General features: G+C 56.2%; 1 protein-coding gene across 2 annotated transcripts; it reads right to left on the minus strand.

Annotated features, from left to right (window-relative positions):
• Positions 1 to 87: 87 nt before the first annotated feature.
• RORC (RAR related orphan receptor C) lies at positions 88 to 22,993 on the minus strand. Of its 2 annotated transcripts, XM_045479244.1 has the most exons (11): positions 22,876 to 22,993; positions 20,641 to 20,670; positions 9,722 to 9,807; positions 9,257 to 9,398; positions 7,538 to 8,050; positions 7,192 to 7,313; positions 6,098 to 6,230; positions 5,896 to 6,003; positions 5,603 to 5,713; positions 3,659 to 3,768; positions 88 to 758 (listed from the first exon to the last, which is right to left on the minus strand). In XM_045479244.1, exons 1-11 carry the CDS (start codon positions 22,913 to 22,915, stop codon positions 597 to 599), a joined length of 1,557 nt encoding a protein of 518 aa, XP_045335200.1. In that variant the 5' UTR covers positions 22,916 to 22,993; the 3' UTR covers positions 88 to 596. The 2 variants fall into 2 exon arrangements, with proteins under 2 accessions (XP_045335200.1, XP_045335201.1); XM_045479245.1 differs by lacking the exons at positions 20,641 to 20,670; positions 22,876 to 22,993 and adding an exon at positions 17,794 to 17,967.
• Between the last annotated feature and the right edge of the window lie 1,385 nt (positions 22,994 to 24,378).

The raw sequence follows: 24,378 nt of genomic DNA on the forward strand, positions 1-24,378 counted from the left end.
TATCCAGTTTTTTTTTAGACCCTGGGTAAAGGGAAGCGTGCCCAACCACTTCCTTGCTGAGCTGAGAGGAAGAGGGAAGGCAGAAAATCTAAAGATCTGTGTTCATGTTACATACAGGTCCTTCTGGGCTCCAGCTGCCAGTCTCTGAGCTTGACATACCTCCCCAGCCAAAGCCCACAGGGAAATGCAATGAGGTATTTTAAAGTCCTGTTCTTAGCTTCTGAGCTCAGAGTTGAGTTCCATTCATCCAGGGTGTCCTGGATCCCCCTGGTGTCCTGAGGACACTGTGGTCCTCCTAGAGGTCCCTATGTGCCACCCTGGGCCTCTCAGAAGCTGGGGGTGAAGAGTCATGGTGAAGGAGACGCGACCAAGCTGAGGCTGGAGACGGTGTTCCTTCATCCCTACCCTCTCTGGCTCTTGGCCCACCGCTGGGCATGCCTGTGGGCAGAAAGCCAGTCTGAGCAATCGCTCACCCCCAAAGAACAGGCAGGGTCCACCCTCTCAGAGCACAGGAAAGAAAAAGGTGAGGGTAGGAGGAGGGCTGGGGCGAGGGCCAGCGGGCTCCAGAGAAGGGAAAAAGCAGTCCCAACTCTGGGTCACTCGGACAGCCCCTCAGGTGACTCAATTTCAGTGCTGAAGAGTTCCTTGTAGAGTGGAGGGAAAGCAGCCTGGACCACGATGGGGTGCAGATGCTGGAAGGTTTGCAGCTTTTCCACGTGCTGGCTACACAGGCTCCGAAGCTTCCCCTTGGGTGGCAGCTGGACATGGGTTAACAGGGGGGGAGGGTCAGTACGCCAGCCTCCTCCCCAGAGCCAAGATGTCCTCTCGGCCCTCCCGGGCTAGGGCAACCCTCCTTGCTTTCCCCTCTGCACTTGGCATTGGAGGGGTGGCCGGATTCGATCCCATCACAGGGGAAGTATGTGTTCAGGAAGCCGGAGGCAAGCGAGGGCTGCTGCAGGACAGGTGTGTGTTTTCTGAGTGAACCCCCAATCACATTCCCGCTACTCACCTGGTTAAGTGCTCCAACTCCCACTTTCTGCTCTTAGGATGGTTGGATCCTGCGACTCTGTTATGTACTATCACTGGCCTTCATTGATGCTGTTCTCACGTGGAATGCCTTTCCAGTTCTTTGCTTGGCTAATTCTTCCTCACTTTCAAGTGTCACCGCCTCTGGGAATATTTCCCTGACTACCCCTCCCTGGATTAAGGGCATTTCCTTTGGGCTTCTCTCTGTGTAGTAGCACTTAAACCTGATTGTAGGAAAACGGTCTCATTTGTCTGCCTTTCCACCCTAGGTCTAATCTCCTTAGGTAGGTTCTCTCCCTGTCTCCCTCTCTCTCTGTACCTTTTGTTCCTATCAGAGTGCTTGGCACATGACAGTTGCTCAGTAACTATTTGAACTAGTTTCGAAGCAGGTACCCAACGCTACCAATACTCAGTTGGAGGGGAATAAAAAAGGCCTAGAGACCCAGGAGGAGACAGAGGTAGGGAGACCTTATTGAAGAAAGGCCAAGAAAACCATTCATCTTCTGCAGCTTCCTGTATAGCCAAAGTAGGCTTGAAAAGACCGCTCTCCAGCTACCACTTCCTCTCCCACCACCATCTTAGTTTCCAAGGAAAGGGGCAGTCAGAGAGGACCAGGCAACATGGATCCCTTGATATCTTTTAGATTCATTCTTTTTTCATTTCCACTGCTTTACTTTGAGTTTGCCTGGACTGTCACAGTACCTCCATCCTTCCTTCCTTCCTTCCTTCCTTCCTTCCTTCCTTCCTTCCTTCCTTCCTTCCATCCATCCTTCCATCCATCCATCCATCCATCCATCCATCCTTCCATTCAATAAATGTTTGTTGAGAACCTACTCAGCTAGGCACTGTGATGGGGTGTGGGGATAGATCAATGGATAAAATAAGGTAGAATAAAATATCTGGCTTTATTAAATGCATATTCTAGTGAGGGAGCCAGAAAATATAATATGCCTGAACATTTCTTAAAGAGCAGTAATGCAGGGTGGGGTGGAGGGCTTTTTGCATCAGAAAACCTCCAGAATGGAGGGATGGGGCAAGCCATTTGGAAAACTAGGGGAGGAACCTTCTAGGCAGCAGGAACAGCAGATACAAAAAGCCTGGGGTGCAACTGTGTGTGATGTGTTGAAGGAATAGCCGGGAGGCAACTGAGAGGGCAGGGAGAGGAGAGGAGGTGAGAAAAATTCAGGGTCATATTGTACGTGAGGCCAGTCAGCCATGACAGACCCTACAGGTGAGTCTCAGCAGGATGGGTGGCTATAGGAGGGCTGAGACTTACGCTGTGTGGCTACTGCAGGGCAGAGGAGGGAGGAGCAGGGGCCACTGTAACAGGCCAAGTGAGAACTGATAGCTGGGGGAGGTGGGGGGTGATGGTGGAGGGGGTGATTCTGAAGGTGGAGTCAGACCTGCTTTCCAGCTGCCCCCCCCAGGGTCCAGTCAGTCTCTCCTTCCAGCCCGTCCAACTGGACTTGAAGTTCTTTAGGGCCTAGACCGTTGTGTAAGTCATTTCTGTATCCTTGGCACCTAGCACTCACTGTGCCTGGCACATAGCAAGGGTCCATTGCTTGAATGATTACATAAAAGGTTCTTTTACACTGGTTCCAAATTAAATTGCCTAAATAATAGCTCTGATGATATCATTCCTCCAGCCCTCATGGCTCTCCATTGCCTGGAAATAAAGCCTTCACTCCTTAATATGGCACTCAAAGTCCTCTCTGATTTGCTACCTGACCTGATTTCCAGCTTCTTCTTGTCTTCTGCTACTTCCCTGCCCTCATAAGTCAGTGCCAGCTCCCAATCTTATGCTTCAGTCAAAATGTACTATGAGCTATTCCCCATATATGTACTATTTTGCCTCCTTATTTTTGCTGATATTGTTCCCATAGTCTGGCATGCCTGTCCTACCACCACGAATGTCTGTTAAAATCTGTCATACTTCATGGCCTACCTTAAATGCCACCTTCCCTAGGAAGCATTGATGACCCACTCTTTTTACCCCAGATTATTTTTAATCCCTATTCTATGCTCATAACATTTCCCCAATGTCTCTTACCGAAGGAACTCATCAGGGGCGTGGGGACACAGTGGGAGAGCACTGGGATTCAATCTTGTATTTATTACTCGCCAATCATGCAAACGTCGGCAAGTCACTTAAGTCTCCTCACCGCTAAAGGGATATTTGAATACCTGTCCTATTACTGAGTTGCCCTGAGGATGACAGCATGTCTGTGACAGCACCTTGTTAATCGTACTACTATCGTTATCACGTACCATATGCTACTCTGTACCAGAGTACCAGTACGAGCCTCTTCCTACCGCACTACGAACCCTCAGTGGGGGCAAGGATCGCTTCTCTGTAGCTTTCCATTCCATGGTGCCTTGCACAAACAGATACCCGGTAAGCGATGGCTATATTAAACTGAACTGATTCCTGGAGGCCCCCCCCCCCCCCCCGCCAATTCCAGGCTCTCTCATGTTCCATCTGTACGCAAATGGCAGCGATTGCTTGTCCCCTTGGTTTCCGTGCTGCTGCTGCAAGCTCTCTAACACCATATGGCACTCTGTCCCCACAGAGCCCCGGGGTCCCAGATCTCGTGCCAGGCCTGACCTCCTCCACCTTGGGGACTGCTCCTACCTTGGCCAGGATACCTTGGCGGTGGGTCTTGTAGAGATGGTGATGGAAAGCCAGCTCCAGGTTGTGCTGCAGCTGCTCTACTTTCCTCTTCTCTTGGAGCCCTGGCCGGTCTGAAGGAGGGCGGCACCATGGCGAGAAGAAGAAAGAACATGGACGTCAAATTCCCCCAACAGGGTGTGTCGTGTTGGGTATCTGTGCTGGAGCACGGCCTCCAGTGCGCGTGCACATGCGCATGTGTCCTGGCTTGATAATGAAAAGCTCTGGGGGGTGGGGGGTGGCGCCTGGGTGGCTCAGTCGGTTAAGTGTCAGGCTTGGCTCAAGTCATGATCTCACAGTTCATGAGTTCAAGCTCCACATCGGGCTGTGTGCTGACAGCTCAGAGCCTGGAGCCTGCTTCACATTCTGTGTCTCCCTCTCTCTCTCTCTGCCCCTTCCCCGCTCACTTTCTGTCTCTGAAAAATGAATAAATCTTAAAAAAAAAAAAAATTTTTTTTTTAAAAGAAGAGCTCTAGGGCCTGGGGCTGGGCTAGCTGTCTACAAGGCAAACTGGGGAGAGATAAGGCGGATAAGAACACCCAATTTCCTGATGCCCAAGCTGCCTTCTCCCTGATACCCTGATATTTCACATGGGCCCTTCGATGCTGGGATTCCACTATGGGAGGATGAAATGGAAGAGAGCCCTGCCCCCTGGCCAAGGCTGAGACCAGATGGGAGATTGCCTTGGTGAAGCCTCCTAGGCCAGCATCAAGGCCTCTGCATCAATTGGTGGCTAACTTCAACAGACAAAGCACCTTTTGCCCTGGCTCCATCAGATAGCCAGAAGTCATCTTTTTTTTTTTCTAAATGTTAAGTTATTGTTGAGAGAGACAGAGCGTGACTTGGGGAGGGGCAGAGAGAGAGGAAGACACAGAATCGGAAGGAGGCTCCGGGCTGTCAGCACAGAGCCCAACATGGGGCTTGAACTCACAGACTGCGAGATCATGACCTGAGCCAAAGTCAAACGCTTAACCCACTGAGCCACCCAGGCACCCCACCAGAAGTCATCTTTTAAGTCTTTATTTCTAGTTCAAATGATTAGGTCTCTGCTCATTGGCAGAGCCAGACAACAGATCGTCTTCATCTGCAAACTCAGGTTAGTAGCTCAGCTCATTAGCCCAGGTTCTCCAAATACTTAGCATTCCCTGGCTCAGCCCAGCCCACTCCATTCCAGTGGAGAGGGTGTCCAGAGTTCCATTGTGACGGCACACAGTCTTAAAATTAGCTCACGCATGGGGTGCCTGGGTGGCTCAGTTGGTTGAACATCCGACTTCAGCTCAGGTCACGATCTTCCGGTTCGTGAGTTCAAGCCCCTGCGTCGGGCTCCATGCTGACAGCTCGGAACCCGGAGCCTGCTTCAGATTCTGTGTCCCCCTCTCTCTCCGCCCCACCCCTACTTGTGCTCTGTCTCTCTCTGTCTTTTAAAAAATGAATAAACATAAAAAAAAGTTTTAAAATTAGCTCACGCAGAGCAGTGATTCTCAGATTTGGTGGCACACGACAATTACCTGTGGGAGGCTGTTAAAAATCCTGGTGCTCCAGGCTGCACCCCAGATCAATGACCTTAGAGTCTCTGGGAGTGGAGCCTGGAGAAGAATCACTTTTAGAGCTTCCGGGTGATCACAGTGTGTGGTCATGGTCACACTGGACACTCTGGCGTGAGTTCACAGGCCAGCTAATTTCTCTCTGGAATGTGGCTCACTTCCTTTCATCCCCACGGCTCCCTGGCCCCTCACTTGTCCCAACTCCACCTTGGGAGCTGTTTCCCCTTCTCAGGCTCCTCTGACCCTTCATTCTGCTCTTTAAAGCAGTTTTCCAGACTTAACCACATTTGAAGGTCCAGACCCTTCACTATCCCTTGCCCCCCTGCCACCCGAATGTCCCTTAGGCAGGCCCAGCAACACTCACTGGCGTTGATGAGCACGAGGGCTGTGTAGAGAGCAATCTCATCCTCAGAAAAGCGCAATGTGCTCAGGGAGTGGGAGAAGTCAAAGATGGAGCTGATGAGCTCCCCACAGCCTAAGGGATGGAAAACCAAAGGATTTGCCGGGTGAACGAGGCCACGGTGCCCGGGGACACCCACCCTCTTGATGTTTGGAGCAGAGGGGGTGATCTGACCTGAAAAGAGGATACCCTGGTTCTTGAAGCTCTAGGGGGCTTGCCATCCCACCCCTCCCTCTCCATTTCCCCCTGCCCCTCACCCAAGGCTCGGAACAGCTCCGTGCCTCCGTATTTGCCTTCGAAAAAGACTGTGTGGTTGTCAGCGTTGTAGGCCCGGCACATCCTGACCAGGACCACTTCCATTGCTCCTGGAGAGGGCAGGGACATGCAGGCAGGAGTCAGGCAAAGCAGGAAGCCAGCTCTGTCCCCCTCCCCCCAGGCCTGCCCACCCTCCCTGGGCACCTGCTTTGAGAAGCACAATCTGGTCATTCTGGCAGAGCTCCATAAAGCCTGAGAGCCTCTTAGCGAACTCCACCACGTACTGAATGGCCTCAGTGAGGCGGTGGGCACAGCGTTCCCACATCTCCCACATTGACTGCAAGGAAGGAGGAGGTCCCACTGTAGCCCGGTTTATGACCCTGTCACCCTCCCAAGCCCCCAGGAGCCCGACTGATAAACATCAGGAGTGAGGTTCAGAACTTCCACACTGTCTGCTCTGGCATTTTTAGCCTATTCTCAGCCCAGATGCACACTTGGGGTCAATGCCTGTCACGTGGTTGCACTCACTGAGCCCCCACCAGCAGCTGGCACCCGGTTAGCTGTCCATGGGGAAACAAAACCCATCTGAGATGCAGCTTTGCCCTCAAAGAGTTTGCATTTTGTAGGGGTGAAAAGGACACACTGATCCCTCTCCCAAAAAGACACACCCAAAGGTCTTGATAACCTAGAGAAGTGAAGGCTGAATACCAAACAAGTTTTTAGAACAGGTTGTATTGTTAGAGTGTGATGCAAAAGAGTGTAAACTTTGGAGCCCGGTAGATCCGAACGTGCCTTTGGCTCCACGACTTTGTGGCCCAGGAAAATCTGTGAACCTCTCTGAGCCCAGTTTCCCGGTCTGCTAAGAACCGAAATAAATGCCAGGCTCCCAGGTGGCTGTCGTAAGAATGGAAGATAATTCATGTGAAGCGTCCAGCACAGTGCCCGGCAGAGAAGGGGTGTGTAACATAAGGGTTCTGACTACTGTTACCATCAGAGGACGAGGAAGGAGAGTATGCCGAGGTCTGTACGCCAAGGTGTGGGTGCTGGAGGCGGTAGGATGAAGGGCAGGCAAAATGTTAACCAGCAGGGGCCAAGGAAGAGCTCTCATCCATTGGCTAGACACACGCACACACACACACACACACACACACGCACGCACGCACGCACACACCCCATGTTTCAAAGCGGGGACACCCTTGTGCATTGCTCCAGCCCGCTCGCCTGTGCAGGTGGCCATCTCTGCACTCCCCCAGTGGAGGCGGGATGTCCCCCCTTCCCACGGGCTCTCCTGGCCTCACCTTCCTCTGGTAGCCAGCCACCTCCTCCCGGGAGAAGATGTTAGGGCGCTGTCGTAGCAGGTCCTCCAGTCGCAGCTGACATGTCTCTCGGTAGGACTTACAAACGTTCTGCACCAGGTGCTCTGGGGCCAGAGGAGGAAGGCACAGGCTCCGTGTCAGCCAGCTGCCACCCTACCCACACAAAGGGCACTCCTGGCCTGGCCTACCCCTGCTCTGCCTCCCTCCCCCCTTTGACCCCTCGGCTCCCTTGGGCTCAGGTTCGGTGTACATGGAGTGCTGGCTCGGGCCCCTCTCTTGGAAGCCCCTCCCTCATGGTCCCTGCCCTCTCCACCTCCCAGCTGCTCACCAGTCTCTGTCAGGGAGGCATAGGGCACCTCTGGGGTGCTGTGGAAGCTGGGGCTGCAGTAGCTGTCCGGGCCCTGTCCTGGTTCCTCAAGCCCAGGATGCCTGGGGTCCTCGAAATGAAGCCCACATGTGTCAGGGGGCAGCTGGCTGCCTGTGCCATAGAAGCCGTCTCTGGCCTCGGCCTTGCCCCGCTCGGGGCTGTGTCCCAGGTGGTATGAGGCCCCGTTGGGCCCCGCCTTGGCCAGGCTGCTGGGGCAGGAGGGCCCAGAGCCTGGGGCTCTCAGGAGGCCGGGGGGGCAGGCCGAGGCCTCGGGCAGGTCAGGCGAAGAGCCCAGGGGCAGCTGCCCATCTGGGAGTCCCACAGGGCATGCGAGGGCATCTGCTCCCTGGCCCCCCACTGGCGGGGTCTTGGCCACTTGTCCCCGCTGCTGCTGTTGCTGCCGCTGTAGTTGTTTCTGCACCTCGGCGTGCAGGCTGTCCCTCTGCTTCTTGGACATGCGGCCAAACTTGACAGCTGAAAGAGGTCGGGGACCAAGAGTGTTCAAGGCAGGAGGACTTGGGTGCTGGGCGGCACCAACATGCATTTTGATCATTACAAATTCACTTGCTGTCCCCTGAATAGCTAGCACCGAGCACAGCTTCCTCAGGGGCCCGCACTGTTGCTTGAGACCTCTGCCACCTCTTAGGTGTTTGCTGCAGGGCTGGTCCAGCCCAGGCGTTTTGGTCTCCCAGGCAAACTCTCCCGGCTAGAAACTGGCTTCTGCTAATGGCATGAATCTGGACTGAGGACTCTGGCCTCCTGATGCTGGGGCTGGGGGTGGTCACGTCGGGGGCCTCGAGCTGTATTGGGGTCACCTCGCCTGTCTAGGAGGGTCGGAGGAAGAGGAGAGCTGAAAACACAGGTCTCCCTGTGGTCAGGCCTGCAGGCTCCCTGGTGACCTAGATACTCACCACAGCCCAACCCAGGCTCCGCGGCTTGTTTCTGAACATCCTCTTCTGCTCTCTCTTTCCTGCCTTTTCACTCCCCCCCCCCACACCCCTCCCAGGTGTGGGGGCACAGCCCCTCGCCCCGCCTGCCCCTTTGCACCCCAGCGTGTTTCCTTTCACTTTGTTATTTTGGGCGCTGAAAAGTGCTGACGGACTCTTTCTGGCTCCTCATCACCTCATGCCTCCCCCAGCCCCTCCCTGGGCTCCCTCTGGGTGGTGATGGGGGGCTGTGCTGAGGCGGGGGCGAGGACACGAGAAAGCGCCAGGGACAGCAGCCCTCCCCACGCTCATGACTTCTGGGTTGTTCTCAGGCCCACTCTGGCTCCCTTCCTAGCCACCATCCTGTGTCCTATCATAGGGCTGGCAGACCAGGAAGGGAGATGAGCTAGTACTGGAGCCATGGGGCAGCAGGGCAGCAGGGAGGATGTGGAAGCTGGATGGTATCTGGGCCACAGGTGAGGGGACTGAGGAGAATCCATCACAGGAAGAGGAAAGGGAGGAGTCGGGGATGTTGGGGAATGGAGGACTGTTCTAGCAGACCCTAAAACTGGGGACGGCAAAGTCCTTTGGTGAGGGTGGTGGGCCTACCCCACCGGGCATCCCCGTTGTGCATGGCCAGCCCATGCCCCACAGAAGGACATTTCTACAGGGTAACCTCTGCCTAGCACAGCAGGCCAGGCTGCCTCTTTGGAGACTCCAGGGAAACCCCAGGGGGCTCCCTGCTTGGCCTCACCATCTCGGGACATGCCCAGTGCCAGGCATTTCTGCAGCCGGCAGTGCTGGCACCGGTTTCGGCTGGTACGGTCGATGGGGCAGTTCTGCTGGCGGGTGCAGGAGTAGACCACGTTACACTGCTGGCTCCGGCGGAAGAAACCCTGGGGAAGGCAGGCGAGGAGACCTTGGCTGTCTCTCCTGGCCAGGCCCAGCTCAGTCCCCAGTGCTTCCAGCCCCAGCTCTGGCCCCAGCTTTCCCAGATTCGAACCCCCATCAGTTTTCTCTCCTCCATGTCTTAGCATGATGACAGTTTGCCCTGCCATCATGTTCCCAGCTCAGGACAAGGCCCTCCTGTGCACAGGGCCTCCCAGGTAAGGCACCTCCCAAGCAGCTCCCTAGCTGCTTCAGTAGACCATCCCGGAATAAAGGCCACAGAACCCCTTCTCCTCACCTCGGAAGAGACTGTACGCGCGCACGTGCTCACCTTGCACCCCTCACAGGTGATAACCCCGTAGTGGATCCCAGACGACCTGTCCCCACAGATTTTGCAAGGAATCACTTCAATTTGTGCTGGAAGAAAGAAAGAACGGGAGGTCAGCCCAGGAGCCTTATCTGCCTCCTGCCCCCTCACTCGCCCTGCTCCAGCTTGTTCCCCTCTTGCAAGATGGAAGGAAAGGAAAAAGTGCCAAACACTGCTCCACAACAGGCCTAGGGGGGCCGTGTTTGGTTCGGTGGGGCAGCCGGGGGCTGTTGCAGCCCCAAGGGGGCAAGAATGCAGCTGCCGAGAGGCCACCTGTTCAGCCCTTCAAGTGGAAAAGCTCCAGTTGCCTCCCTCCCGCCTGGGGACCTAAGAGTCCTCGCTGCTTTACAACACCTGCTTCCCGCGCAGGGGGCTTCCTCTAGGCCCCCCTCCCCTACCAGGGCTCTGCTTCCATGGGAAGAGTGTGAAGCGTGGGGGCGGGGAGGGGGGAGATGTGGTGAACCAGCCGGGAGGCACTGGGGGCCAGGTACAGATGCCAGCCATCCTTGGCAAGGCAGTGAAGGCTCGGGGGGTGGGTTGAGCAGAGGCCCCGGGGCCAAGCAGACAGGGTCCACAGAGGAGGGCCCAGGGGGTATGGAGAAGTGAGTTAGTTAGAGCCCAGGAGAGGGTTCAACAAGCCGGGTCTGTCAGATGCCGGGGACCCAGGGAGAGAATCAAATAGGGTGCTGAGGCCCCTGGCCCCGGAGCAGAGAGTGGGCAGCTCTGTGTGTATCAGTACATGAGAGTGTGGATGTTTACGTGTGCATGAGGGCCTCTGGGTCCCATCGTATGTCCACGCATCATGAATGCTAACTTTGGCTGGGACTAGGGACCATCTCATTTAAACTTTTTCCTTTCCTTTACAGGTGAGGGAATAGACCAGATGAGGTAAGTTTGCCCCAGGGCCCGGTCTACATCCTAGCTCCCCTGCTTTCCATTATGCTCTTCTGTGTACATGGCTTTTGGGGTACACACACCAGTGGGCATGTTTGAGGGTGTGTGTACACATGGAAGGTACACATAATTGTGAGCCAGTGGGCATGTCTGCTTGAGCCAGCAGTCTCACCTGCATGTTGGCGTGTTAGTGTTTGTTCTCTGGGCCACAGGGCCCCTGACCTATACCTGGCTCCAGATTCTTCTCTCCTTTGCCCTGGCCCGTCAATGCCCACAGCTCTCTCCTGAATTTCAGGGACCAGCAGTTGGCCTTCTCCCAGCTCGTCGTTGAAGAGGAGTTGGGATTCCCACTATGTCAGGGGGACTCCGTCCCTCCCAAGGGACAGGGGTCTCTTGTGTGCCTTTGGTGTCCTGCTGCCTCCCCTTTGAGCAGGGAGGCTGGGGTGGAGCAGACCAGAAAAGTGGTCTAGGACTGCAGCCCCTGCTCATCGGTGACGTGTCCCCCATCCGTGTCCTACTCTGAGGGTCAGTGGAAGCAGCAGCTTGTCTATAGGGCAAACCTATATTCCAGTGAGCTTACCTCTGGCTCTGGCCTGGGCCCTGGTCACACATATGCGTAGGGCCTCCCAATGTGAAGTGGGCGCCTTTACACCACTGACCCTCAAGCCAGCTTTGAGCTGAGTCAGAATAAGCAGCCACCTCCTCATGGGGGACTGGGCCCATGAGTATCTGAAACCCCTCCGTGAGAAGTCTGTTCTCTTCCCCACCCCAGCCCCCATCCGACTGCCCAAACCCCACGCAAGAGGCTGTGATCACCGGCGGCCGGGGGGGGGGGGGGGGCGGTGACAGAAAGTGAGCCTTTCAGATTTTTTCCAGTAAATTAGGAGTAGATTGGAATGCATGGAGGGGAAGAGAGAACAAGACAGGGGATTGGTAGCTGGAAAAGGGACAGAAAACATGGAGACACTGCATGTCAAGTCACTTAGCTTCTCTAGGCCTCAGTTCCCTTGCCGGTGAGGCCGGGGTACAAATAACACTGTTTGTCCATGGGGGGATTGTAGGTAGTTTCGCAGGCGCAATGACATTACCTGTGGGAAGCACTGTGTAAGAGGCAAAACTCTACGTATGCTGTTACTACAGAGCAGGGCCAAAGGTGAAGAAGGCCAGTGGGCATTTGAGGCCTGATGGAAACACCCGTGCCCCATGGAGTCTGTGCTTGCATCAACACCTTCCCCTTCAACAGTGTGGGTCTCCCTCTGTAGTTGCCCTCAGCCCAGAGAGGGGAGAAACCACCTTGGGTCACCCAAAAAAGTAAGCGGCAGGGAGATTAGGCCAAGCCACAGTGGGAACTCGGACTCCAGCCCAGCAGTCAACCACAGGCCTCCCTGCCTCTTCCCTTCTCCAAGAGCCACATCCGTGTGCGTGTGTGCACCAACCACACAGGTGACCCAGACACATCTCCCTGCCCTATGCCTGACCCACTGCTGGTCCTGGCCCCAGGAGCCTCGCGGCACTATAACCAAGACCTTATTCTTCTCATAGGCTGATGTGGCCAGCCATGGACCCCCTTCACAAATACCTATTCTTGAGGGGGACGCTGGAGTTTAGACCCCAGCCACCAGGCCAGCCACTCCTCAGGGCTCCCCAACCACAGTCCCAAGACAGAGGTACACAGTGAGAAGGAACACAGAGTCAGAAGTTCCGAGCTGGGAGGCTCAGACTCTTGTAGCTTCTGAGCTAGAGAGACCAAGAGATTCAGGACTAGCAGACAACAGAGACTTAGAACCTGAGCTGGAGATGCAGGTGCAGAAACACAGAAAGACCCACACCGATGTTCTGGCCCCAGTGCCCTGCCCCTGGCCCTGTCTGCACCACCAGGCCCCTGCTCTCCCTGCTCCCTCCTTCCCCTGCCACCTGTACCCCTTTCAATGCCATCTGCTTGAAACCTCAAAGAGAAAGTCCCGTTGCGCGCGCGAGGGGGACTTGTGGAGGCGGGGAGTGGAGAGAGAGGGGAGAGAACGGGAAGAACCGGCAGAGGTGGCAGTGAGGTGAACAGGAGCTGAAAGCACCCCGCACCCCTCACCTTCACAACCTACCCCCGAGCCCTTGCCTGCAGCAGCAGGTGATGGGAACCCAGGTTGGGGAGGGGGAGCTGAGTAATCACGGGATTACTCAAACGGTTGCCCTGGAGCCTGGCCTGCCAGGAACTTAGCGTCTAAGGGCCTGATGGTGCCAGGAACTTGAACCAAGCAAAGGTCAGGACTGTCTAGGCCAGCCCCTGTGGCCCCCGCTGCTTCAGGAAGATCTTTGCACCTCACTGCTGCTCTCTCCCAGGGCCCATCAAAGGAAACCCTCACACTCCCAGGAGAGAGAGGTGTCCACTTACAAATGCTCCTGAAATCAGCTAGTGATTACATGGCTCTAGCCCCCCATCAAGGGATCTTGTGAAAATTTTGTGAGCAGGTCCCTGCTCAGGTCTGAGGGCCCAGATCCTGCATATGGACAAGCTCTGCTTGGTGCCCAAGCTTGCTGGTCCTCAGTCTGTATTTTTGAGTAGCAAGAATTGAGTCCCTCTTGAAGCTTTTGTGCAGGGCTGCTCCTCCCTGGGGGACAAGGGTGGGGTTGGCCATCTTTCCCCCAGCTCATTTTCATTTCTTCTCCTCAGCCTGTGAGGACTCTAAAGCTGCATTCTGATAGGACACTGGGAAAAGAAAATGAACCCCTTCTTGATTGCTTCAGAGACTGAAGCATCCCCAGGGAGCTTGCTGTGTGCACCTCTGATGTGGGGGAAATCCGGTAGTGAGGAGGTGGTCTTTCCCTCCCTCCAACCCCTCTAATCTCACCCTTCCCACAGCTGTGAGATTCATTGATAGCGCTCTCTGAATGCATCCAGAGCCTGGCTCTTAGGAAGCCAGCTCTGGGCCTTGTCCAGGTGCCCTATGCCACAGAGAGGAAGTGGTAGGAGTGAAGGAGGGGCTCTAGCCCAGGGGGATCTCTCCCCTCAAACCCCAGAACCACTCCCCCACCCCCCCCCTCTGCCGCCCCGCCAGCCCTGGTAGAGTGGATGCAGCCAGAGGCGCCCTGGGGTCCTTATCTTCTCTTGGTGCTTTGTCAGTCTCCAGATGGGCCTTCCTTCTCTTTCTCTCCCCTTTTCTCCAGCCGACAGGGGTTCAAGGGCGATGATAATGATAGACATAAACCGTGGCTGAATTTTCCTTGGTGCCAGGCTTTGCATACGTGTTTCATTAATGATTACAACAACCCTAGGGACCAGGCATTGCTTGTAGTGTCCCCATTTTACAGATGAGAAAACAGTCTAGGAGAGAGTAAGTGGCTTGACTAAGGTCATACGGCCTGAAGTGGCAGATCTGACATTTGAACCCAGGTCTCTGTAATTCTGTAACCCATGTCCCCAACAATTAAGCTATACACCCTGTAAGGATGAGATGCCCAAGTGAACCAAGCAAATGGGATACGGGACAAGGTTACTGGCCACAGAGGAAAGGTGGGCTGGGAACAGAATTCAGAGAGGACCCCCGGGGAACTAAAGCCGGGACTCATGCCTGGTGTAAGGACGCCCAGGGACATGGTCCCCTCGCTCCCTGCTTTTCATCTGCCGTGCCACCTCCTCCTGCCTGTATTCATGTCTTGGGGCCAAGGTGTCCGAGGCCAGCTCGCCTGACCCAACAGAGCTCCTCTGGGGGTGTGGGCTGGCTTTCATACAACGTAGTAGGCCTCTGCAGGGATGAATGAGTGGACAGGAAAGAGGAATGCACCTCTTTTCTTAGCTTAGCTCCCCCACCCCCACCCCCATGGAGACCACAGCTCTGGCCAGGGGTCCCAGTGTACCCTAGCCTGTCACCAGCCTCCCTCCTTTCTCAGCTCTCCTTCCCGCAGCTTCTGCAAAGCTGGAAACCACTTTGGTGTGTGCCCCCACAAGGGAGCGGGAGGGGGAGGGGTGGCGGGGGCCAGGAGAGAAGCACTTCTATCTGCTGAACACTGCTCCCAAGGTAGGGCGAGGGTTTTCTGCTGATACACCCAGATCCCAGGGCTGAGAAAGTAGTGAAGCTAAAACTCAGGTGGGCGAGGGAGAGTCTGGGGTTCTGAAAAGCCACGAAAGACAGCCAGCCACCTGAAACCCCTCCGGGTGCCCCCGCCACCCCCGCAGTCTGGGACAGGAGAAAGGAGGGGAAACAAAAGAATTGAGTGAAAACAACCAGTGAATGGGGGGAGGGGATGAATCACCAGGAGGAAGCTCTGAGGAGTGGGAGCCCCAAGACACAGTCAGCGGCCTTCCCTGCCGCCAGGCTTGTACGTCCTTTCCACAGGGCTCTGCTGTTCCAGGAGACCAGGAACCCAGAGAGACTCTGGCTGGGGTGCTGACGCCCTGCCCTGTAACCGACCCTCCCCCGAACACACATCCCCATCTTTTCTGAGCCCAGAGTCCCAGGACAGCATTGCAGTAGCAGGAAGAGTAGAGATTAGATCTCAGAAAGGACTGGCCGTGGAGGACAAGAGGAGACCCCAGAGCTGCCTTCCTTAGAGGGCTCTTAGCATAGGAAAGTCCCTGTTCCCTGTCTGAGTCAGGGGCACAGAGGCAGGGGAGATGAGGGGGCCCCCAGGAGGGCAGCAATACTGCTTCAGTGTGATGAGACAGGCTGCAGCGCCGCGGCCTCTAGGACCTTGGGCTAGGGGTATTTGGGATTCCAGTTAGGGATGGGAAGAGAAGAAAAGGCAAAGGTTCTGGGGTGATGCAGGGAAGGAGGGGGCCCTTTGTAAAGTCTTCAGGTGGTCCAGGGCTCCCAGGATAATAGCTGTGGCACCCTTGGGGACCTGGACTACTTCTAGCCCACGGCTCCTCATTATCATGACCAGACTTGGAAAGATCAGGGCACAGCAAAGACTGGCATGCTACCTCACACCTCCCCTTCCCCTTCCCCCTACTGCCCCATGCACACTCAGTGGTTGGTGGGGGGAGCTCATGCCTATTGCCTCCACACTGGCCGTGCCCTCAGAGAGAGATGACTAGGGCCACCATCCCTCTGGCTGGCTGGGAGTCTTTCTAGCTAATGGACATTTCCTCTTTGCTTAGCTGCAGCTCGCCATGGCAGGAAGCCCCTATCACCCTTCCAGAACCTCCATAAAATCCATGCCTCCCCCTTCCTGCCTTCCTAGACCCACTCAGTACTCAGCGTCTCCTCTCTGCGGCCCGTCCTCTTTCCTCCCCATCTCTCCCTGTGTCTGTGTGCCTTTCCATTGTCTGTGCTCCAGCTCTGTGTCGGGCTTCACGCGGTGCTGTTTGGGTGGTAGTTCTCCACTTACAGCTCCATCAGGGCATCATTCTTTCCCCAAGTATTTCATGACTCTGTCCTTTGGGTTTGGCCTCTGCACCTCTCTCTGTTTCCTGGTGTGTTTCTGCTCCTTGTTTGTCTGCCCCTCAGTCTCTGGGTGTGTCATAGTCCCCAGCCCCCAGTGTGTAGACTCTCCCTAGCAGAGGTGGCTGGCACTCACTAGGTGTGTGTGTGGGCGGGGATGGGGGCAGCCAGGTAACCTGGGGCTATGAGATACCCAGAGATGTCCAGGTGAGAAGGACTAGTGGCATCTACCCCCAGATCGGAGGGGACCCCCTTCTCTTATCTACCAGCCTGGATGGAGCTGTTGGGGGGAAATTATGTAGAACTGCCTAGTGGCTCCCTCCTCCAGTCCTGGGGACTCCTGTTCTCCTGCCAGGCTCTGAAACACACCCAATCCTTGCTTCCCAGGGTGGATTTACTGACTGGGGACCATTTCTGGGAAGACTGGTTTGCTAACTTTTGCTGCTAGTCTGAAGAAGCTAGAAGGAAACTGAAGCTCCAAAGGGCCCCTCTTCCTGTGGAAATCTTTGACTCTTTTCCTTGCCCCTCCTGACCCATCCCAGCTCATACACCCACACTGGAATCTCTGTCCCAAGCTCCTTCTCTTCTATGGCCTCTCTGTCTGTGTCCTGGGAGAGTTGAGATGCCTTCACTAGCTTTGGGGGTGCTCACCTTGGGGACCAGGGCTCTCTCCTTGGTCGTGGGTCCTCAAGAACTGGGACCCTCTCCAGAGTTAGTTTTGTTTTTAAATTTAGCTCTTATTTTGCTTATGAGGAGACCAGAGCCCAGTGACTTGTTTAAGACTACGTGGCTAGTTGGTGACAGAGCTGGCAACAGAATCTGGTCTTTAGATTCTCAGCCCATGGGTCTTTCCAGGACCCAATATGGCCTCCCTTCTGTGGTTTGTGGGAAGACCCCAGGTTGAGGCTGGGCCTGCCTCAGGCCTCAGGCCACAGGGACATGGGGCTTCCCTTTTCCTCGTTTGCCCTGTGCTCCGAGAGGCCCTCCAGCTTTCCGGATGCGAACAGAGGGATTGTCTGATTTACTTGTGCTTGCTCTGCTAGAAGGCACAGGGACTGTACACATCTGCCCACAAGCTGTTGGCCCATGGCTTCACACCAGGAAGGGGTGAAACTGAAGGCTTTCTGCTCTGTCTCCCCTGCCTGATCCCCCCTCATCAAATGAATGAGGGAAACTGGGGACACACACACACACACACACACACACACACACACACACATGCTGAGACCTGGATGTTGGGTTCTGACCCTCTCTATCTGCCGATCTGGCTTTCCTCTCCCTGTCCTGCTGCTTCAGGGCACAACAACCCCTCTGGCTCCTCTTTGAACCCACTCTGAGGCAGGTTGGCAGCATGGAGGGAGTTGCTGCAGTGGGAGAGTGTGCCTGTCAGTCACCAGCCTCCCTCTGCTGCAGCCCTGTGATCTGGGGTGAAGCACTGGCCTCGCTGGGGCTCAGTCCTTTCTTGTTAAACGCGGGGCAGAGCACCTCAGACACTCCTGCAGACCCTTTCCAGGGCTCATGACATACGTGGTCCTCCACAGCCCCCTCTATTACCCTGCCCTAAGAAAATTGCCTGGGGAGTGAGACTCCACAGCTACTCCACCCATCTCCCAACAGAACTTGGCCTTGACTGGGACACACCCTGTGGTGGGGGGAAGAGCCCTCAGCTTTGCTCACGCTGTTCCCAAGACACCTCTCTGTTCCAGAGGCCCAGGGATGACAGTGGCATCTAGGCTTCCCCACTCCCAGGTGGCCCCATTCACTTACTTCTCATGATTGAGCCTTGGGCTTTGCTGCCTTGGCTTTCTGTCCTCAGTGGGGGGTGGTCCGGGGATGGGGCACAGCTGGCAGCTGGGTTGGGGGTGAGGCCCTCTCTGCCGAGCTTCAGCCTGTAGCTCCTCACCTAGCTCCCTCCCAGTTCTTCTGGGCCAGGGGGGTTGAAGCCACCACCACACAGGTGGCCGAGTGACAACCCCCCCACTCCATCCCCACCCCCTCTGGGGTGCAGCGAGTAGGATGACAGGCGCTGCACGTGGCCAATCTGGGCCTGGGGCAGGGTGTGAGGGGCGGGGCAGCCAATTGCAGGGGGCGTTGGAAAATTCCAAAACCACATGCGACAGCCACACGCGGTAAAAGCTGTTTCCACCCGTCAAGGTAGTTCTGGCTGGGGAGCCAGAATGGAGCTCACGGGAGCCTGGGGCCAGGTTCCTACTCCCCCTCCCGCTGAGGACCAGAGCCTGACCCTCTTTGCCAGGCGACTCCAGGGACAGGGATGTTTCTAGAGGTAAGTCACAGGATGTCTGCCCCCGGGGGGGCAGTGGCTGGTGCCACCAGAGACCCTGTGGACTGTCAACTGCCGCCCATGGGGTGCAGTCTGAGAGGCCGCCCCACCACCCCACCCGCCATGCTCATGACCTCCCTCCAGACATGGCATATGCCCTCGGCTAGGGACTAAAGATAATAGCAGCAGTAATAATCATCAGACAAATATCCATTATCCGCAGGTAGGGTTATTTCCTCAGGACCAAAACTACTGAAACTGGAATGCAGATAATGTTGGCAACGACGATGATGATGATGATGGTGGTGGTGGTGGTAATAAAATAATAATAATGTTTACTATGTGCCAGAAACGGTTATTAATTTCTTATGTGGATTATCTAATACTCACAAAATACTTTATGAAGTAGGCACCATTATCCCCATTTTGAAGAAAGTGAGACACAGAGAGGTTAAGTAACTTGCCCAAGGTCACACAGCTAGTTAGTGGTGGGGTCAGTATTCAAACTCAGGTAGTTTGGCCCCAGATCCCACCTGAGGGATGGGAGAGCTTCTCTGGTCCATCCTCTAGCTCTTGAGGATGTCTCAGCTTGGGAGGTTTCCTGGCACTTGAGACTAAAGTTTATTGGCCTGGGGGTCCTTCTGAGGGTCCCTCTCAGCCTCAGATCTGCTCTGTGGGGTACCTGGGCCTGAGGGTTCCCTCTTCAGGGCCCTTTAGTGATTAGGCCCTCTCTTGGTCTGGGAATCCCTCCTGGGCTCCTCCCTTCTTGGGACTGTCCTGGATCTCCTCCTTGGGTTGTCTCAGTTCAGAACCTATTTTTCTGAGGCTCTCAGCCTGGGGGAGTCCCTCATCTCTTCCGGATTCTCTGATCCTCTAAGAGGTCTCTGGTCTTGCCGGGCCTCTAATAGCTCCTCAGCACAGTACCTTTCCATGTTGGCCTTCCTCTGGCTCTCGGGGCAGCAGAATGCACATGCACGGAAGGCCTGTCACCCTGGCTTCTCATAGGACACTCTGGGGTGGGGGTGAGGGCTTGGTTGCACAGGCCCAGTGGGGCTGGGAGAGGGGAAAGGAGCGTGGTCTTGGTCAAGGTTTCTGTGGTAAGAGGTTAAGGTCGGGATGGAGTATAGGCTCCTCCAGTTCCAGCTGCTCCGAAAGTCCCCCTTCTTCCCCCCCCCCCCACCCACATATGGTCCCTGGTTCCCATCCCCCGGTTCTTGAGCACGTCACTCCTTGACCTGCTTTCCTCCCAGGGCCCTGCTCAGCATTTCCGTGGGGCCCTGTGGCTAGGGGCAGGCGAGGCACAGATCTGGATTGTGCTGAGCCAAGCAACCCCCCACCCAGGAGGACGCAGCATCCTGGATAGCCCCCTGGCGCCTGTCCGCCCAGCTCAAGGACGAGGGGACGCTGTTGCCCTCTGAGATGTCCCTGCTTAGAACAGGGAGGCTCTAGGCAATCTTGGCAGCCGGAGCAAGGTCAGTGAGTTCTCAGGAGGAACTGGTAGGCAATCCAGGGGAGTGGCATGGAGAAAGGCAGGTGGTCTCTCTGGCACCAGAGTGGTTCTCATTAATGCGCGGACTGTGCTTCTGGAGGAGGCCTTTCCCAGAGTACCCTCAGGCGGTTAAGGGTGCGCCTGGACCTGATGGGATATAAGCTTTGGGACTGAGATTGGGTGGGTGCATTTTCTGGGGGAGTGACCTCCACAAACTAAGGGGTTAGATCCCATGTGCTGAGAGGTCCCTAGAGGGGATGCTTCCTCACCAGTGTCCATTGGGAAGTCCTTCCTGAGCTCTAGCCTTCCTACATGCTGTGGCCTCAGTCTTTCGGGGTCCAGAGTGTCCCTGTGTATCATGTTTCCTACAGAGGTGAAGGTTTTCCTGCTCTCCAGCTCTGCACGGCCTGGCTTGTTCACACCTCAGGATGTGTTAACCACCAAGATGAACACCAAATGTGGCTCAGCTGTCGCAAAGCCCGGTGCAGGCTCCCTGAGTCCCGAAGGCCAACCCTGCCTCCCCCTGCTCTCTGTCTCCCTCCCTCCAGCTGCCAGCTCCTGTGCCTCTGTCCAGCACCCCTCCTCTTCTTCTCCCACAGGTCTCTTCTAATCCCTCTCTCCTTCAGCCTGTGGTGCTCCCTCTGACTCCACAGGCTTCCTCCTGACCTCCCATCACCCTGATCTTGAGGTTTCTTCACACCCCACCCCCGGCTCCCCATCTCCCTGTTTCCCTAGGTGCCACCTCTGCCTGGCTCCTCTGTCTCTGGGCCAGCTCCGGAGCCTTGCTGAGCTCCTGCCATCTCTCCACACCCAGCACCAGGTGCAGCCCCAACCCTCTACTCACAGCTGTGGGTCTTCTTTGTGGCCAGCAGCTCTGGAAAGAGAAGAGAGGGGGTCGGGGCCAAAAGTTGAAGACCACAGGCACCAGGAACACCACCCCATCACTGGCCTTATCCCACCCCATTCCTTTCTCCTGAACCTGGTGTCTGAGCAAAAGGTGAGACCATCCTGCACACACCCCTCTCTTCGCTCTATGCCCTTCAGGTCCTCAGAAGTGCTGGGCTTCTCACTGCCTCTGGGAGTTCCCCAAGCTCTTCCTTCTCCCTTCTCTCAGAATGCCCTTCCCTGACATCCTAGTCAGTGTAGCCAACTTCCCCTCATCCCTCAAGTTTCCAGTTGGAGAAGCTGTACATGCCCCTCTCCCCTCCCCTCATGCTGACACTCGGCACCTTGTATTTGATTTCCTGACACTCACCACGTTGTTCCCTAACTGCTATCATTGTGTCACTATCCGTGAAATGACGCTTTCCTGCTGGTCGGTAAACCCTGTGGAGGAAGGGACTGTGTCTGTCTCGTTGACCTTGCTATTCCCAGAGCCTTCTGTGGCGCCTGGCCCATTAGAGGTGCACAATAAATATGCTGCAGCCAGAGTGACATCTCTGTGGTCTCTCCTTCGTGCCCGAAAGCACCTGGGAGTGCCAGAGGTATGGAGGTTGAGAGTAAGGCCGTGAGGATGTTTGGAGGAAGAGGATGGAGACTGGGAACACAGACTTTGTCCTCTGAGCCCTGGCTCCTGTGGCATACCAGCCTGCAGAGGAGGGGGTCCCTTCCTGTGGCAGGTCTGGGCAGAGAGCAGACAGTAGGGTGCCCAGCGGCTTGACGTGGGGTGGGCAGGGATGCACACACCTTGGAGGGGCAGCTGCTGAGGAGCAAGCCTTTGCTAGAGCATTGTGGCGACCTGGTGGTGGCGATGGTCATTCACTTTGGCATTTATTGAACACCTACCGAGGGAGACCCTGGGAGGAGGCTTCCCCTGCCAGGTGTTGGTTGATTTCCTACAACCACACAACAGCTCCTCATAGAGCACAAGGCTAGCCTTTTGTACCAGAAAAGCCTGTAGCCCTACCTTAGGCCCCCTACAGGCTTGCTCCCTAACCTCTGAATCTGCTCTGCTGCTGGAGTTTTCTTTCTGCTGGCCATTCCCGGACACCTCTCCACCATCCCCCTCACACTGTCCCTTTGCCCAGGAGATGCTCCCCACAGGCAGGTTTCCTTCATGGGGCGGGGTGGGGGTGGGGGGGGGGAATGCACTAGAAGGGCTGGGCTCTGCTGGGGTGGGGTGGGGGAGGACTGCCCAGAGAGGGAGTGACTCCATCCGGCCCCTCCCCCTCCCACTGATCCTGCCTGGCCCCACCCAGCTTCCTCCCTGACGTGGCACCCTCTCTCTGGCCTCCTGGGGTGGGGGTGCTTCCCTGCCAAGGTGGTGGTGTTCTTCCTCCACCAGGTGGCCCCGGAGCTTGCTGGCACTCACTCCCCTGGGTGCTCACAGCTGACCAAGCAGGTGGCCGTGGATTCTGCTCTGAGAGGGTCTCTGAGTTATAGACTGTGGGTGGGGACAAGGACTGCCTGACTCTGTGCATTCCACTGCCCCCGTCCTGGTTCCCCACGTTCTCTGCACAAATGAAACCTCGCACCCCTGGGCCAGTGGGGAGAAAAGTGCCAGGCTAGTGGGCATGGGCAGCGAACAGGGTGTGGTTGCTTCCTCCCCCCACCCTTTGTCTGTCACCCTTAAAGGCAGGAGGGGCTCCTCCATTGGTGAATGAACAGAAGGTGGGGTGGCCAGCCTTCCATCTACTGCTGCTGTTTGCCAGCTGAGTAAAGCAGTGTCCCCACCTCATCGCAGGGGGCGCTGACATTGGGAGGGTCTGCCCACATTCTGGCCCTTCACTGGATCTAGCTTCCTTCACTCTGTTCTCCCCCCACCCCCCACCACCCACACCTGTCTTCCTTCCCCGCTGCTCCCTTTCTTTCCCCTCCCTGTGTTTCCTGCTTATCCCCCTTTCTACAGTCTCTTCCTCTGCAGTGTCCCCAGCCCCTCCTCCTGCTTCTCCTTCAGTTTCCATCAGGACTGGCCTGCATCCCCTGCCAATCCATCTCTCTCCTTCTCTCTTGTCTTGTCCTCCTCCTCCTCCTCTCTTCTTGACCAGAGTCTTCCTCTCTCTCTCTCTCTCTCTTTTTCTCTCTCCTGAACCTCCTGACAAGTCCTTTCCACCTGCCTGCAGGGCCATGGGCCTCTTACCCTGAGAGGCTCGGTGCTGTCTCTGTGGGGCCCTGTCCATGGGGCAGCTCCCTTGGTGCCGTCCTTGCTGCCCCGGCTGCCCAGGAGGGCAGGGAGCAGGGCCCAGGGGAGGGAGGAGGGAGCAGGGAGGGAGCACCTGGCCTGTCAGCAGGCAGGGGAAAGGAGTGGCTGGCAGAGTGGCCTGGCACCAGGAGGGGACAAGGAGAGAGATCTGAGGAACAGAGTTTGGAGCTTTGGAGAGAAACAGGATAAGTGAAGGGAAGGAGGCCAGCATTTATTGATCACCTACTGTGTGCCAGGCCCTTTGCCAGTCACTTTAGAAACCCATGATTCTCATAGCATCCGCCATTATTCCAGATTTACCCATAAGCTATGTGATGCTCAAAGATATTACTGACTTGCCCAAGAACAATAAGTGGCTGCACTGTGATTTGAACCCAGGACTTTGTGACTTTGGAATGGTGTGTTTTCTATCTGAACCAAGATAGGTGACGTGCAAAGGGGAGATGGGAAAGGGGTGGCTTCTCTGTGGGGTGGGGGAGCGCGGACTGTGACTCTTCTCCAGGATGAGGTCAGACTCCTCCCATGGTTCTTCAGTTCCTTGAGGCCTCTGACTGCTTAGCTCCTGCACCTGGCTGTCCTTCCCTAGAATTCTCTGACTCCCTGATGCCTCCACAGGTCTGTTGGTGGGCCACAGGGCAGGGCTAGGGGAGTGTGCAGGGGCAGAGGAAGATGGGAGGGGAGAGATGAGGAGAGGAGAGATGCCGCGCTCTGCACCAGTTGGAGGAAGCAGAGCCCCTAGACTGGGTTGGCCTGCACCAGGGCCGGCACTGAGGAAGGGCCCTGCAGAGGGGCCTCGGGGCAGAGCAGGTCCTGGATGCCACTTCTCTCCAGAGTTTGATTAGCTGGGCCTGGCTCTCCTGGTTACCCAACAAGCCGGCTGGCCAGGGGCCAGGCTGCAGTGGGGCGGCTCCCTGGCACCTCCCCCTGCTCTCACTCCCAGCTGGTAAACAGCAGAGTGGGGGCCAGCCATGCCGCAGCACGTGGCACCTGGCGTGGAGAGGGCAGGCAGCTGTCTTTTCCCTCTCCTGCCCCCCCACCGTGCCCTTCTCCACTCCTGCCCCACTCTGGAGGCTTCACGCTCTTGCCACCATCAGCACCTCCATTCCTGGGTAGCCCCCCAGTGTCTCCCAATGGCTGCAGCTTGAGGGACAAAGGTTAAAAATAGAGGACTTCCCAACTCCTAGGATAGTGGGCAAGGGGATAGGGAGAGAGGAGGAATGGAGTGGACCCTTCTGGGGACCTTCTCATGCCGAGAGTCTGACTGTGTGCGCCTGTGCCTCTGAGTAGCCCGTGTCCTTTTGGTAAATGCATGGTCCATGCCTCTAAATATACTTCTTTGCACAGAACAGGATGCTGGTCTGCTTTGGGGGCTCTCCCCCTTGGGCAGGCTTGGAGTGGGAGGCAAAACTCTCCAAAGCACCCAGTGCCCCCTGGCAGACA

Source organism: Leopardus geoffroyi, chromosome C1 (genome assembly GCF_018350155.1).
Source record: "Leopardus geoffroyi isolate Oge1 chromosome C1, O.geoffroyi_Oge1_pat1.0, whole genome shotgun sequence".
NCBI classification, from domain to species: domain Eukaryota; kingdom Metazoa; phylum Chordata; class Mammalia; order Carnivora; family Felidae; genus Leopardus; species Leopardus geoffroyi.